Source organism: Cibotium barometz, chromosome 2 (genome assembly GCF_041138505.1).
Source record: "Cibotium barometz isolate CiBa-2024 chromosome 2, ASM4113850v1, whole genome shotgun sequence".
In the NCBI taxonomy this organism is placed as follows: domain Eukaryota; kingdom Viridiplantae; phylum Streptophyta; class Polypodiopsida; order Cyatheales; family Cibotiaceae; genus Cibotium; species Cibotium barometz.
Window position 1 is genome coordinate 19528014 of NC_141047.1, and position 17847 is coordinate 19545860.

General features: G+C 39.4%; 1 protein-coding gene across 1 annotated transcript; it reads right to left on the minus strand.

Annotated features, from left to right (window-relative positions):
• Positions 1 to 12911: 12911 nt before the first annotated feature.
• On the minus strand, positions 12912 to 16732 carry LOC147640773 (pentatricopeptide repeat-containing protein At3g26782, mitochondrial-like). Its single transcript, XM_086815057.1, has 2 exons — positions 16311 to 16732; positions 12912 to 16148 (listed from the first exon to the last, which is right to left on the minus strand). Exons 1-2 carry the CDS (start codon positions 16470 to 16472, stop codon positions 13311 to 13313), a joined length of 3000 nt encoding a protein of 999 aa, XP_086671183.1. The 5' UTR covers positions 16473 to 16732; the 3' UTR covers positions 12912 to 13310.
• Between the last annotated feature and the right edge of the window lie 1115 nt (positions 16733 to 17847).

Genomic DNA, 17847 nt, shown 5'->3' on the forward strand with positions numbered 1-17847 from the left:
TAAAGGAGTAGATCTTGATAGGTTATATTTAAAAAGCATAGGCAACATAGGCTATGCAACTAGCATGAGACTAAAGCAACGAGGTTAAGGTAGATGCACTTTGTGAGCTATAGAAGGATGTACTTAGTAGATTTTAAGGTAGATACACTTTGTGAGCTATAGAAGGATGTATAAGGATGTACTTAGTAGATTTTAAGGTAGATACACTTTGTCAGCTAGAAGGATGTATAACGATTTACTTAACAGATTTTAAGCTAATCTATGGCCTTTGTGGAAAAGCTCTTGCAAGTTACATTTAATCTTTTTTATTCTTGTCGTTATTCTATTAGCTCAATAGTGATTTTAGCTCTTTAGATTAGTTCCTTAATATTTCTTAGTGCTTGCACTTAGTGTGCATCATTATCCATCTTTAAGAAATGTTTTTTATGCTTATCATTATTCTTTTCAATAGTGATTTTAGCTCTTTATATTAGTTCCTTAATATTGCTTAGTGCTTGCACTTAGTGTGCATCATTATCTATATCTTTAAGTAATGTTTTTTAAAAACTCCCCTTATAAACTCCTATAACTTTAGTAAAGTGGACACCTTTATATTCTTAAAAGACATGGCTTGGTGATCTCATATGGTCAAAATTACACTATGAGAATCTCTAGGTAACCAAATTTCATTTACCCAAGATCTAATTCACTTGGGTATGACATACGATATCTAGTTTAAATTCACTTTAGTCTTTTTACTAAAAAGCTCTAATATGACCCTTCTCTCATTTTTGGCTAGTTAGGGAGTTTTCTTCACATTCTATCCTTATAGAAGTTCTTAAAATATTTGGGTGATAAATTTTGAGATGTTACATGAATATATTTGGGTTCGAAATAACTTTTTTTCAAAAGATTTCTACCTTCTTTTCAGGGTTTCCCTTCCAACTTCTTGTACCTAAAAATTAACTTTCTTTTGAGGTCCAAATAGAGTTCCCGAGATTAAATAAAATTTTTCTATTTATCGTACATGCACACATATATGCACATACCCTCTTCCCTTGGGGTTAAACTTTTAAAATTTCTCTAAGTCACAATTTCCCCCCTAGTAAATTAAAATTTTAGATATTATGATTATATATCCATATTTCAATGATGTTAATGGTAAAAATGTGTCATTAGGGGAGATTTAGACTAAAAAAGGACCTCATAAGTGCAAGACTAGAGTTCTAATAATTAAGATAGGGAAGTTGAATAAGTGGAGTTGTGATGGTCATGGTGGACCTACACAAAATGAGAAGGTGCCCAAGTCTCTTAGTTCTTTTTCTTTTTAGCTATCCCACCTTCCAAAGGGGGGTTAGTATAACTTTATTTCCCTACCAAGATGACATATCTCCTACTATGGCCTACCAAATGCTGCATGATCAACTCATGATAATCAAAGGTGCCCCAAATTTTAACTCTTTATAGTTTTTCATTTCTTTCATTTTCAATGTCTAAAATGTCACTCTGATAATACTATGTCCTTTGAAAACTCCATTATTTTTAATTCCAAATCTCTTAGCCAATGATATTCTCTACTAAAAAAAATTATTTATGTTTAAATTTCCCTTTGATGATGGGAGGCGCAACAAGGGCATTGTGGGTTGTTGTGAGGAGCCGAGGAACCCTATTAACATGCAAGTGTCCATGATGGTAGGTAAAAATTCTATAATTTCTTAATGATTGATGTGAAACCTAAATTTGATGTTGGTATTGGCAATGCTATAAGTGCACGTACCAGTGGGTTTATTAATCAAGGATTGAGAGTCGATGGAGTACTCAACATTGGAGAAGAGCACACTGATGCTGGTGTAATCAATGGGGTTGGGAGTCCTAGTAGCAAAGGTTAGCTTCCTTCCCATTGGAGCACTCTAATGGTGGCATAATCAATGGGGTTGGAATTCCTAGTAGCAAAGGTTATATTACTTCCCATTGGCCTTTGATTGTGTACATTACATTAGATTGTGTCCCTATTATTACATCATTAGATTACAACATCACAAAGGGGGTCACCACCATGCAAGACTTGTACGTCCATCAACCACAAGTGGAAGCTTATGAGTAACAATTTGGAACACATCACATTTGGCATACACAATGCATCGGCGTTGAGGCTAAATCTCAAGGGGGTTCATCTTCCCTATTTGTGTGGTCATGTTGTGCCAAGGACCCGTTTATTTTACCTTTTTTTGGTATACTCTAATCTTTACTTTCTTTGCCTTTTATTTTAAAGTATGCTTTGGTCTTTATTTTAGCTAGTTGTCCTCCACCCCATTAAATTATGTTTACATTTTTCATATTTCACAAGTTTTTAAAGTAGAAGACTTACCACCCAACCTTAACAAATCCTTTGTTTACTTAAAACCAAGTTGTCCTTTCATTGCATGTTTGATAGTACCCTCACGTGAACTCTATGCGGTCTAATTCTTGTGACCAAGTTGTCCTTTCTATTGCACATTTGATACTACCCTCATGTGAACTTTATGTGGTCTGATTGCTGATGGTTGCATAAAGATCTAAGAACCACCTTAAAATCTTGTTTTATCTTGTGAAGAACATAGTTGTTTGTTGATATAACTTTTAGCCAACATTGTTGTGAATTGAAGCCATTATGAATATGAATATGGAATTTTGTGGAAAGACTAATGTAGGGTGATCCGTGTGAAATATGAATATGGAAGATTGTGGAAAGACTAATATGGAAGATTATAGAAAGACTAATATGGAAGATTGTGTGGAAAGACTAATATGGAAGATTGTAGAAGACTAATATGCAAGATTGTGGAAAGACTAATATGGAAGATCATGGAAAGACTAATGTAGGAGGGTGAGCTGTATAAAGAGAACAAACTATTAAATCTATGTGAAAAATAAAAAATCATATGATACGAAGTATCATTTTTTGGGAAAGAAACACAAAAAGTTATTTTTGGAACCCATCCAAAAATTCGTTTACAAAGTGACAAAAAGGTGTGACAGTCATAATTGTATAAAAGTGGGTGTAAGAAAGTGGGTCTAGAAAGGGGTAAAAAGTTGGATATGGTGGAGGAGAGGTGAAGTTTAGAGGTAGCAAAAAAATGGTCAATCCTTCCTCCCGTTTGGTCTATTTTTTTAAATTAGTACGCTAATGATTTCCCTCTTAATACAAGGTCCTTTTTTCAATTAGTGCTAATGATTTCCCTCTTAATACAAGGTCCTTTTTTCAATTAGTGCTAATGATTTCCCTCTTAATACTAGGTCCTTTTTTGAATTAGTGCTAATGATTTTTCTCTTAATACAAGGCCCCTTTTATTTTCAATGTCTCGTAATAATGGAAAGAACTTGATAATGGAAAAATAACACATTAGGAGAAATATGGACTCTCCATTTTGCCCCTTAAGGGATTTTTGTCTCTTCCATGAATCAAGGAAAAGTGGTGAAATATAATTGTTGATTAATAGCTATGATTTAGTTCTGGGATATATTGAAGTCTATATATCATGTTCAATAATGTTATTTCTCATTTAAGCTGTGTTATTTATTATTTTTTTGAGTTATACAAATGTATAAAAGCTAATTTGGGGTTAATGGTTGTGTTTAATAAAGTTTGCTTTCCTATTGACTATCTTATTATTCTAAATGTAATTTAGTCATATGTGAAATTGAAGTCAATAGTTGAGTATCATGATATTATTTCTATGTTTTTTGCTAAAACTAGTGTGTTATTTTGATTAAAAGTTATGATTTAGTTGTAGGTTATATATGGTTAACGTTGTGTTCAATAACGTTATTTTTTGTTAAAGTTGTGTTATTTGTTAAATTTTTGAGTTGTACAAATGTATAAAATCTAATTTCTTGTTAATAGATAGCTGTGTTTTGTCCAAAGCTAATTTTTTGTTAATAACTGTGGTTTGTCCAAATGCTAATTTTAGGATGTTGGTCGGAACAGGAAGAGAGACATTCACTTCCAATTGGAGGCTGAGTATGCACCGCTATATACAAGAGAACGACAACAACTAAAAAGCAACTAGAGATAATGCAACAAGAGAGAAATGCAGGGAAAAAACAGTCAATCTTTGGGTTGAGGGGTGTATTTATCCACCCAATCCAATTACCCAAAGAACTCCACAATTTAGTGGGCTTACATCTTTATCCACCTGATCCAATTAACCACCAAAGACCTCGACAATTTAGTGGGCTTACATGTTTCATTAAGTATGTGTGTGAAGGCAATGCAGGGTTATAGGGATACACTAAGAGGCTAGGGATACACTAAGAGGCTAGCAATGTAAGCTCATAGTGTTTACACACCTTTTCATCAGTGCACCATGATGGGCATGGATGCAAGAATCAAGGAGCTCACAAAATCACTAAGTGAAAAGGAGAGAGAGTATCACAGTCTACAAGATGCAATGCATGCTATGGAAAATGTGGTGCATGTTGTCGAGGTAGAAAATGAAGAGCTGCATTGCAAAATGTAGGGTTTGGAGAAGGAGAAAAAAAAAGATGGTAGCAATGCTTGCACAAATACTGTTGTTGTTAGAACCTCAACGAAAACCAAAGAAGCATGTGAGCATGTGAGGTTTCTCAAACCACTTCATGGGTTGACCAAAGGGAGTGGGCAATATAATCAACGAGTCTATGCACAATGTGCAAACATGAAGAATATGTTTTTCAACCCAAGTGAAGAGATTGATGATGAAATTACAAAGGTCCTAAGCAAAGGTATGGTGAAGTCTGCATTGGAAAACCCCAAATTCAAAACCATTGGTGATGATGCTGCAAGAGTACACTTGAAGGAAGTAAGCAATACCTTCACAACTACATGCTCAAGGCATATGTGACAAGGTAGGGATTAGCTCCGAATCCTATGCTATGATTTATAAGTAATTGGATGTAGGGTTTAAGGTTGTTCTTAACAAGAGATGGGTGGTGCCCATCCCTAAACCGTTCCATGTGAAACAGGCATGGAAAGATCTTAATGCAAAAGTCTTAAACACAATTGGTGAGCCAATACATTTGGAATAGACACAGATGCTTAAGTCTGGATCAAAGAAAGTGCCCTTCAAATTGCATGTAGACAATAACTTTATATTAGATGTATGTAAGCTACAAGAAGCAATGGTGAAGTTCTACAACATGTCTATCGAAGAGTGCAGAGGTAAGCTTCAATTTGTTTTGAAGCTTGATGAGAGTGAAGTCGTTAAAGGGCCAAAAGCTTGAACATGTTAGCTTGACACTAATAAATAGGGCATTGGATCCTTGCTGCATTTGAGGTACCAAAGGAGGACCATGAAGTACTTAAGATTTTTTAAAACCTAACAGAGATACCAGATGGTGAAGTTTTGCATGTCGATGGATTTGGTGAATATGAGGTAGAATGGCATCTTGCTGGCGATTTGAATGAAATGTATATTTGGTGTTTCAAATTCAGCACACCAACTGAGTTCCCTTGCTTATATTGCATGCAATCTAGAAAGAAAGGCAAGGATGGGAAGAAACAATTGATTGCAAGGATAGGACAACGTGGTGCTCCAACACGTGACCAATGTGTTCAAAGGAATGGAATGTTGGTGTTATTAAATCCTTAGTGGGATCCTATTTTAGAAATACCCTTAACAAGGGTCCAGTTTTGCACCTTGCATTGTATAGTTAAGATAACATAGAAGTTGGTGTTTGAGTACGTGTGTTTTGCCTACAGGATGCAACCTGCTTCAGATGTTGATGCAACATGCAAGAAGGTAGAACAAGTCTTATGTTGCACTGGGGCCAAGTAGAAATAAAAAAGGATGAGAAAAAGTCAGGAAAGAGTGGAAATTTGCCATGCAAACCGTGTTTTGGGGGAGTGAAGGCTAGGAAATTCTTGTCTCCACCACGAGATGTAGATGGTAAGTTGCTTGTAAAACAACTAGAGAAGTACGAAGCATGGAAAAAACTACACATGGCTGTCCTTGATCGGAGAAATGGAGGATCGATGCGGATAGCAAGGCAAATGTGTGGATTGCACTCGATAAATTGGCACCACTTTTACAAAAGATGACATTCAATTTTGATGATGCCAATGCATTTAAAGAGGCGGTTGTAAACTTTCATAACTCAATGACAGAGGCATGGACTTCAAATTGCATTACACACTATGGTCAGAGTGGTCTCCATTTTGTTTTTACAATTAAAATGTGAATGTAATATTTTGAGTTTAACTGTGGATCGTGTGTTTTTGAATGCAGCACATACTTGAGTCTCATGGTCCATACTTTGCTGAGCAAGGAAGTATGGTGATATGGTCCACCTAAGTCATGGAGCAATCTCATTGGCAAGCTTGATATGCGGATTCCAAAAAGCACCAGCGCATGGAGGTGGCATCAATGATTCCAATCCTATGAGGCAGTTACTCCAATGATGGTATAGGAGAATATAGATAAGGTATGAGGACAAAGTGTTAAAGTCCAAATCCAATGTACAGAAGCTGTTCGTGAAGCTGTTCGCGGGACAATATATGAAGTGAGGAAAGTAAGATATGAAAATAGCATGGCTAGAGAATATCATACAGAATGGTTGACAACCCAAAAGAGAGTTTCAAAATGAGTGTTTGCTATTTTTAAAAAGTAAGTGTCAATAACTTATAGTAAGTTCCATTTATAAATGAAGGCACTTCTTTCATTTCTCTCCATTCCTCCATTTTTCTCCATTCCTTCTAGCTTGTGATTATGGCACGTACTAAGCAAAGAGCAAAGAGGATGCCTACCAAGACACCAGCTCATTCATTTGGATCTAGTGAACGTACTAACATCAACAATGATGAAGGTTAAGCTTCTCCAAATAGGAAAGATGCTCTCGTTGCTCCAACTAGTAATGTTCCTCCACCTACACATAAAAAGAGAAGATGGAGACCAGGCACCACCACTCTTCATGAGATTAGGAGGTTCCAGAAGTCTCTTGAGTTGATCCAATGGCAACATCGCAAGCACAGGTGGAGGCTTGGCACTATGTCCCTCCGTGAGATTAAGCAATACCAAAAGATGGTCTAGGTGCTCATGCCGAAGTTGTCCTTCCAATGTGTGGTGTGAGAGATCTTGCAGGATCTGCAACTCTGTCATGACAGGAGGTTCTGGGTTTGCGCAGCATCAAGCCCACCACTATCTATGTGGTGGATAGGTAAGGCCTTGGAGGCACTCTAGGAGGCTACGGAGGCATACTTAGTGGATATTTTTGCTGACATGGTGTTTGCAGCTGTTCGTGTGAAGAGGGTCACCACATCACTGAAAAGGACATGCAGTTGGTGCGATTCATGTGACGCTAGAGAGGTCCTCTGGCCTAGGATCTTTAGTTATGTTTTTATATATCTCGCATGAATGTAATTCTCAAAACCTATGTAAAGCTCGATGTATATCTTGATAAATATACAAAATTTTTGCTCTTATCTTGTGTTGCAAATAAGTCTCTTTTAATTTGAGTTTATATAATTTGTTAATTTATTTGTGTCTTCAAATGGCTATAATTTTCATTTAAGTTACGTGTGTAATTTGAATTTATTTCCTTGAGTCGACTAATAAAATACATTACAAGACACATATTAAACAAAAAAACTCCGCAACCCAAATTTCCATTCATAGCATAAAAAATTACATAGTCATCAAAGTTACATAGTCATCATGGCTATATCCTAGGCTTCTTACTACTAGGCTCTCCAGACTCTGAAGCTGCCTTGATGGCTAGAATCAAAACATGGAACCCTTCAAGCTTTGCCCTGATGATGGTGGGATCCTATACCCCCGCAATAATGCCACGGGCCACCACAGAATGTGAGGGGCCTCACCTTTGAGTCGAGAACAAATAAAGCAACTTTGAGTGTTGAAGTAGAACAACTTTTTCCAAACTTGAATTAGTTAGAATAAGTTTGAATGAAGCACCCTTGTAAGTGCTTTAAGCTTCAAAAAGTTCTCCCCATACCCTGGAGAGCAACTCTTGTGGAAGACTAACACATCATTGGCAAGTTTGCCAATGTACTCCTTTAGCGCAAAGTCTTGAACCCTTCCTTGGCCCCCAGACTTTCCACTCTACGTCGATGCAAATTCATCAAGATACACAATTTCCTACGCACCAATAAAAATTAATGTCAGCATCAATCATGCAATGCATGGGAGAGGAAGATTTTTTTTATAGAATGGCCCCAAATTTGATATATGTGGCCTCTATGGCATGTAGACCCCACACATGTGATCCTATGCCCATCAGAGGTCTGTAAGGGCACTGTCCAAAGGCTCGCGTGAGGAGGCTTGGATCTGCAAAAACCAGGCCTTCTCACGTGAGCCTTTGGATAGTGCCCTTACAGGCCTTGATGGGCATGGGATCACATGTGTGGGGTTTACATGCCATAGAGGGCTCTATATATCAAATTTGGGAAGCATCTGGTAAAAGGAAGTTACCTTCTCTGCTTCTTCGAGCTCCTTCTACAAGGGTGCCTCCAGATCTAGTTCTGGAATCAACTACAAGGTCTAGAGTGGTCTCTTCTGGCTCTCTGTCTATGTATTCCACCAGTGGGAGAACATGGGTGTCATTATCCTCAGGCTCTTCAACAATAGAGTTCAAAATGTAAATAGCAAAAGGGATGTGCTCTTCATAGGAGGTCAGGACAATGGTAGTGCTTGCAGAGATGTTATCCGACTTGTACTTAAATATATATTTATATTTACGTTTGTACTTACTTATGCTTATCATTATTTTCTTACATATTCATGGCTTTGAAACACATTAGACTTAAAAAACCACGACTTTATTAAAATGAATTAAAATTAAATTTACAACACTTTTAGAGAAACAGCTTCTTATATTCACTTGGAAGAATAAGAATTACATTAACTCCACAATCTCAAGGATGTGTGGAGCAACACACTGCTTGCATATTTTGCAATGTTCACTCCAACTCCCAACCTTCCTACCATCCAACTTGAAATAGAAGTTACAAGGGGGATCATTGGACATTAGTTGGATTTCCTGCCTCAAAAAACTAAGGGGCCAATGACTCTTTACATTAACACTAAAAGGGGTCATGACACTCCCAAAGAATAACCATATCAATGAGTGCTGAATGTGTGCCATCTTGGATGTCTTGGTCCAAGCTAAGCCACTCCCCTTGTAGAAGTCGCCACCTCCTATACTTGAAGAAAATGCACAAAGTTTGTCTTGCAATGAAGTACCTATCATACAAAAGTTGGTTTGTGGAGAGTTTCATGGCACCATGAACATCAATTTGTGGAACAAATTAACCAACTAATCTAAAGCTTGTGGAGGTTTTCATGGCACCATGAACATCAGTTTTTATATTGACCCTACATGCTTCTGACATGTCTAAGGGTAGAATTATACCATTCCTGGCTAGACAACGGTGGTAGTGGAATGTACTCCAAACTATGTCTCTGCACTACATACAATCAATCATAAAAGTAAACATTCTGAGATGTCAATTCACTTGCACTCTTGTTGTCATAGATCAAGGCACCTATCTTTGCATGTAAAACAGTTAGCTTTCTGCTTAAACACTCTACAATCTACCATTCATGCAAAGTAGATGGATATAAAGCTGCAAGCAAAAAACATGCTTGTATTAAAACTCTATCTAATAACCATGGACTCATAGCACAAGAACACAAAGCACATAGATATAAACTTATTGTTAGGCTTATTTCTTGCACTGAAGTTGTCATGATGTACTCGAATATCTTCTTGCATATAAACATGTTGAATGAAAGCCTCTGTTATTGTACTCATACTATTGGTGCATCTTCTGAACTCTATGATTCTTCCTTTCCATTGTTTGTTAGGGTTTGTTACATCTTTGAGCTTGACCGTGAAACTCCCACGAGAACTTGGTCGCATTAAAATCTAACCACAACTCCATTATTCCAACTAAGACACCCACTCCTAAGATTAACAAAGATTAAGACCACATAGAGAATGTGCACCACCATCGAAAAGAGCTTAAAGATAAAGCTGGCCATTGTGGTACAAGTTGTTGGAAAAACATTGCTCAACGCTCCACCTCGTGTTGTTACTGTGCAAGGTGATGGATGTGCTCTATTTTGTAAGCTCCCCTCTATAAGGAGTAACCATTGTGATGAGCACTCAGGCATCTGAAAGTTTCCAGTTTAAACACTGGATGCAAATGTGGCTTATGTAGACTTGGTACTCTATCAAGTAGGATGCATGCTTGTGCAGGCTATGTGACCGCATTAGTGAGCACTCACTCACCGAGAATACATTGTTCTCGGGTTGTGAGGCTTGTTTGAAGATCCAAATGGTCTTAGTTGGCCAAAGGAATTGTGCAGTCTTTTTGGGCCTTACAAGACTGTGCTATAAACTAATATGGTCCCAGTCGATCAGCTGGTCATTTTGGACCAAGTCATGGGTTGGTCGACGTGGCCAATCCTATGTCCATGCCAATCCTGGGCACTATATATAGACCAGTTTGGCAGCCTTTGTGCATCATTAATTTCGTTGGTTCAAGCACTCTTGTAAGCAAAACATCCTCCATCCAAAGTTTATCTAGATCGCCATCAAAGCTCCTTGCATGCAAAACACACATGTGCCATCAAAGCTCCTTGCATGCAAAACACACATGTGCCATCAATTTGTAATCAAAGTTTGCAAGTAGTAATATTGTTTACTCTCCACTTTTTTCTTGGTAATTCAGTGCTTTGTATTGTGAAGATCCTACTTCCACTATTGTGTTTTCTTACATGGTATTAGAGCTTAGGCTCTAAGTAAAGCTTGTTTTGATAATTTGCTATTCGAAGGCTGATTTGGAGAGATGGCCCAACTTGCAAATGACGTAGCTGTCGTGCCCATCCTCCCTTTGGTGATGGAAAGTTGGATGGGACAAATGACACTCTCTAGAAGTTAAAGATTAGGTCCATTCTTGATGCATATGCATTGTGAATAATTGCAATAGGGGTTGATGTGAACACAAGCCCTACTCTAGATCCAACATGTCCATGGAGTCAAAGGGGTACCGATGACTATATGGCCTGGAGGACATGGAGGCAAAGAAGATAAATGTTAGTCGTGATGTGGTGATCAAGGAACAACCTCATCACGTGGAGTCAAAGGAGTACTGATGACTATATGGCCTGGAGGACATGGAGGCAAAGAAGATAAATGTTAGTCATGATGTGGTGATCAAGGAACAATCTCATCACGTGGAGAAGAAGGATCTGTCCACATTATCCTTCAATGAAGAAGTAGCCTAACACACACAACCACCAGTGATAGTACCAACTATTAGATGATGAAGAAGAGAAGCCTACAACGCCATAGAAGGGGCTATATCCTAAAAATGGGTAAAGCATCTCTTATATGAGAAAGCTCTATCATCATCAATCAGAGAAGAGCCAACATCTATTCATAAATCCAAGAGAAGAGGGTCTCCACTCACATTGTTAATATGACCTTTGATGGTTGAGATAATAAAAGTACTAGAGCCATACAACTTGGAAGAACATTTTACATTAGGAGAAATATGGACTCTCTATTTTTTCCCTTTAGGAGTGAATAAAGAAAGATTGACCTGACCAATGAGAGAGCTGGGATTCTAGATCCATGTAACATGGATCTTTTTGTCATATCTTTGCCCAAATCTCTTAGGACAATAAAATAATAGAGCCCATAACTTTTAAAAATAGAGAAATGTCATATTTCTTGTCATAAACTATTCTTTTATGTCAGATGTACCTTGTGGTCAGCACATGGAAGTTTGAAAACCGAATTTTATTTTTTCTGTTTAACTTTCTACTTTCCCTCCTTTTGCATTTCACTACCTGTCCATTTCTCCCCTTTTTCTTAGAGGAATTCAATTTCGTCATATTTTTTGCAACTCTGGTTCTTTCTTCGTGAAATTTTACAGGTATGTTGTTCTCCACCATAGATCTCTCCTCATAAAATTTCATCTCTTTTCAATAAAACCTCAGTGAGTTATGTCCGTTTTCTCACATGAACTTTCTCTTCTCTACACCACAAATAGCTATCTTGATCTGAAGTGGCATTAAATTCCTGTGAGTAATGTTCATAGATTTAAGGTTTGTCTATGTTTTGTCTTGATGTGAGTAATGATCATATGTTTAGGATTTTTTTATGTTTTGTCTTAATGTGTTACTGTTTATTTTCATAGAAACAAGGTTGTATTAATCAAAGTAGTAGGTTGCTATTTAATTCTTCTTGTTTTAATTTTTATTTGTTGCTTACAATCTTCTCTACACCATAGATAGCTATCTTGATCTAAAGTCGCATCAAATTCTTGCGAGTAATGATCATAGGTTTAGGGTTTATCTATGTTTTGTCTTTATGTGAGTAATGATCATAAGTTTAAGGTTTGTTTATGTTTTGTCTTGATGTGTTGATGTTTATTTTCATAGGAGCAAGGTTGTGAGCAACAAGGTTATGTAAATCAAAGCAGTAGGTTGTTGTTTATTTCTTGTTGTTTTAATCTTTATTTGTTGCTTACAATCTTAACACAAATAGTTATTAATCATGCAGTCTAACTTTGTTTGTGGATCCACCCTTCATCACGTGCAATAGCTACTAGAGCATTTGAGGTTAATCATGCAGTAGAGGAAGGGCACCACTTTTGCATCAGCTATCAAGGAGATGGTGTAGCCTTTTCTTGGTGATGTTGAGGAGGACATGTGCATCTTGGCCAGCGTTCATTGTGCCTACATCCTTGTTTGGATGATGTAGGTATTCGTTGATAATGCTCTCCTTGAGGGTGACAGGAACACCACCAATAAGAGCCGTTCAGTTGTTAACATGGCATTGGTTGGATACGTTGGTACTTCATTGCATGCTGCTGCCCGACCTGAGCCATCTGAATCCTCACTGTCTCAATTGTCCTAATGACAAATGGAGTAACATAGCTCATGTGCTTTTGCCTTGTGGCTAAGCCACTGTTGGATGAGAACTTCAACCTAGATTTCATCAGGCCATCACACACAACAATCACTGCCTAGATGACTTCAATGATGGCTCACCCAACAAGCAGATCTCCTTCAATAAACTCTTCAAGAGAACGGAGACTGAGAAGGCTTGGTGAGATATGGCTCAATGAATTCTACATCACTTTTCAGAATGGGCTGACTGAAAATACCATGGGCTTGAGCACCTGTGAGTGGGTCAAAACAAACGACAAGATGGACGTCCCATGCAGGCAATACACGTGATCCAGCTCACTTTCATCCTCCTCACATGATGCAACATGCCTCTCCATAATGCTGGCATCAACATTTCAAGTAAGAGGGGCATAGGTTACCGCAGTTGCAATACAGTCACCAACAGTCCCCACAATAACACATTCCCTGCTCAAAAACGTGAAGGCAGTTTGCATCTTTAACAAAAAAATTTCGCTGCTCTATCTTTGATATAAGCGCTATGGCTGAATGGCAGTCGTTGCAAACCCGTAGATTTTTGACAACATGTATGGGTGTCCCCTTGGGTGTATTAATAAGGGCACACACAATAGCCAACTTCTCACTGTGCTGACATAACACATCTTTCTTTGCACCATCAGAAACATGCTGTGACACCCATCGCAAACCTGGAACATGGCCTTCCTCCCTCATTTTGGAGGAAAGATCTTCTAGCTTTGCATACAAGTTTTTGCTTTGAGAATGCCTTGTATCTCCAACAAAAAACGAGCGCACAGTTCCCTCGGCATCAGTCCACCAACAATGTCCTGGCTGCTTCCATGCTTGTTTTCTCACTCTCATTGCCTCAACCTTGTTTGCATCCTCCCACATGCCAGCATTTGCATAGATGTTACACATACAAACATAAGCTGCCGCATCCTTTTCGTCCAAATGCACTGCATGTTCAAAGGCCAGTCTCCCAAGCTCCACATTGCCCCACTTTTGACAAGCACCTAACATAGTATGCCACACCGCACGATCAGGATGGTATGGCATCTTCTTGATCATCACTACTGCTTTACCTAATTGCCCTGCACGGCCAAGGAGATCAACCATGCAAGTGTGGTGCTCAATACTTGGGATGATGCCATAGTCTTTGCTCATGGCCACAAAATACATCTGGCCCTGATCCACTAAACCTGCATGACAGCATGCATGGAGAACACTAAGGAATGTGACCAAATCTGGCTTTTCACCTTCTCCTATCATTCTGTCAAAGGCATGGAAAACGTTTTCACTTTCTCCTAGCTGGGCATATCCTGCAATTAGTGCATTCCATGAGACTGTGTGTCGAACAGGAAGCTTCTCAAAAACTTCCTGTGCTTCTACAAGCAAGCCACATTTAGCATACATATGGACCAAGGTGCCGCCAATAACAAGATCTCTTTCCAGTCCCTTTCTTGCAATCTCAGCATGTATTTCTTGGCCCTTGTCTGTAGTTCCTATGCTGCCACATGCTTTTAAGCTGCATACAAAGGTAATAGCATTTGGTGAGATGCCCTCCAGCTGCATGTTGTTGAAACAGTTCAGTGCTTCTTCAGCATGTCCATGTTCCGCATATCCTGCAATTAGTGCATTCCATGAGACCCTGTCTCGAACCAGAAGCTTGTCAAATGCTTCTTGTGCTTTTGCAACCAAGCCACATTTACCATACATATCAACCAAGGTGTTTCCAACAAAAAGATCTCCTTCCAAGCCTTTTCTGGCAATCATAGCATGTATATCTCTGCCCTTGTCTGTGGCTCCTATGCTGCCACAAGCTTTCAAGATGCAAGCAAAGGTGACAACATCTGGAGAGATGCCTTCTAGTCGCATCTGCTCGAAACAGTTTAGTGCTTCCTCACCACAGCCATGCTCGGCATATCCTGCAATAAGCGCACTCCACAAGACTATGTCTCGAACTGGAAGCTTGTCAAACACTTCATGTGCTTTTGCAAGCAAGCCACATTTAGCATACATATCAACCAACGTGCTGCCAACAACAAGATCTTTTTCAAACCCCTTTCTGATTATCTCAGCATGTATTTCTTGGCCCTTGTCTATAGCTCCTATGCTGCCACACGCTTTCAAGCTGCAAGCAAATGCAAAAGCATCTCTAGAGACACCCTCCAATTGCATTTGTTCAAAACAATTAAGTGCTTTCTCACCACACCCGTGCTCAGCATATCCAGCCATTAACGCACTCCAAGAGACTGTGTCTCGAACTGCAAGCTTGTCAAAAACTTCCTGTGCTTCTACAAGCAAGCCACATTTAGCATACATATCAATCAAAGTGCTGCCAACAACAAGATCTCTTTCCAACAATCCTTTTTTGGCAATCTCAGCATGTATTTCTCGGCCCTTCTCTGTGGCTCTTATGCTGCCACAAGCTTTTAAGCTGCAAACAAAGGTAACATCATTTGGAAAGACGCCCTCCAATTGCATCTGTTCAAAACAGTTCAGTGCTTCCTCACCATGCCCATGCTCAGCATACCCTGTGATCAGTGCATTCCACAAGACTGTGTCTCGAACTAGAAGCTTGTCAAACACTTCCTGTGCTTTTGCAAGCAAGCCACACTTAGAATACATATGGACCAAGGAGCTGCCAATAAAAATGTTTGTTTCCAACAACCCTTTTATGGCAATCTCTGCATGTATTTTGCCGCCTCTTTCCATGTCCTTGAGCTGAGCACAAGCCTTCAATAAGGCCACAAAAGTATATCCACTAGGATGTACAGAATCATCATGTTGCATTGTCTGGTATAGGATGAGAGCCTGCGATGACTCGCCATGGTTAACATATCCTGTGATGAGAGAGTTCCAGGAACAATTGTTCCGATACACCAACCTGTCAAAAACCTGTTGAGCATCGCGCATTCTTCCAACTTCCACCAGCAATGAGACAAGCAAATTTCCAAGTAATCTGTGAGCTTCTAGCCCACTCTTGTGCATGTAGGCATGCAAGTGGAGCGCATATGCCAGGTTTCTCTCCTTTGTGTACTTGTACAAAAGGCATGCAACGTTCTCAACTGAAGGCTCCTCTAGTGAACTAAACAACTCCCAACCACCATCTTCTTCTTCTTTTCCTTTGCGCATCCCCATAGAAGACTCTTCTGTTTTCTCGAGTTCTTGTCTGTCTTTAACCCAACTCGGAGTGTACAAGCCGTCTATCCGTAGGGATTCCACTTTAGGATTGAAATCTGGGCACCTTGGACTTGACTGTATCACTCACACACACACACGTGTGTGTGTTCATGCCCACATGCGCACACACACAATTCACTGGTCAGCCTGATATCAAACAATGAAATGGCACCGCTATGCTCCGTTTCCTTTCCCCATCTCTGTGCAGTGCAGAAATGATGAAGTGGCAAAACTTACTTTGCTTTTTGGGTTGTCACAGCACTCGGAGGGGTCCGTGAAGGAGTCCTTCCATAGGTCTGCTGCTACATGGCTTTTTATCCGCGCTAGTGTAGGGGAGCAGGGAGCTCTTGCCATTGTTGATCCTGCAAAGCCCAGAAAGTTGAAGGCTTCAGAAGCCATTTAGCCTTCGACAAAGAAGAGCCCAGAAAAACGGGGGAGAAAATATTTCAGAAAGACGGCAAATGCTGAGCGACTCTGTTCACGCGCAGCTCTGCGGTGGCGCAGCAGCCGGCGACTGGCTGCTGTTGGTGGCTCATCGCACGCTAAATGAGAAGATTCGAGTCATAATATAATTCGATTTCCCGGACCCCGCCCCGCCCCGCCCCGCCCCCCCGCGCCCGCGCCCGCCGCTGCAGCTACTGCAAAACGCTGCCATGGATAGGCCTTTGCGTTTGTTTTTCCTTTTTAAGGCCATGAAAAGAGTATTTAGTTTTTTTCTTTTGCTTTTTTTTTTAAAGTTAGAAAATAGAAGTAGAGAAAAAACACATAAAGCTTTTTAAACGAAGAAGCTTAAACTTCATTAACAGAAAAAAAAACAGAAGGCTTCATTCACTCTTTGTCGATACTCTCTGCAACCTTGGTTAGTTGGCAAATGTATTGTGCAAGCTCCTCATCGTGAGCATCCAGATCAGCAAACAATAGCTTCTTTCTTTTAATAATCAAGGAGGAGACAGCATCCTCAATTACTTCCTTCTGCCGTATGTAGGCCTAGCCTGCTTCCAACGTATCAGCAATTCTTTGACTCTCAAGAGTGACAAGATAGTGGCCAAGCACGTTTTCTTCTTTAGATCCAATAATTCTTTTATCTAAAAAAATACAAAAAATTCGATATTTCACAGTTTAGTAGAACAACCATTAGCTTCACCCAATAGGATTTCTTTCCAATTGAGAGCACTAGGATGGACATGCTTAATGCACACGGAATCTAATATGGTGGATTTCCATTCACAGTTAATGAAAAGGTGGGCTACAAATTCCTCCTCTCTTTTGCATCTGGGATAGAGGTCAAACCCTATACTAATCTTAGTAGCATGCTAGTTTGGCTAGAGAGCTTTGTGCCACATGAAGCATGACTTTTTAGAAGCTATCCTTTTAGGCCATATATATTGAAGCCTGAATTTCTAGTAACTTCTATGCGAGTTAATGAACCATTTATCATTGAGTTTGACATAGAGATAGGGGGGAGGAGGAAAGGAAGGAATGGGCAGCAAATTGGATTGAAGGGGCCAGCTAAGCGAATGAAGGACAGGGGGACCTCTGACCTGGATGAGAGGGCAGCGGAGAGGATCCCAAAAGTTCATTCTATCCTGGATAAGGTCCAAATCCTGAGCATTTACCCTGAACACTACTAGGATTTCAAATCTAGTAAGCCATCTTTTGTGATCGAAGTGCCAAATGTCATCCCGAGTCCTGACTCCTCTCTTAGAAAGTGCATGAGCTCTTTTAAAGAGGTGAGGCTGGATAAAGTTTTTAGAGCCAAAGAGAACCATATCGA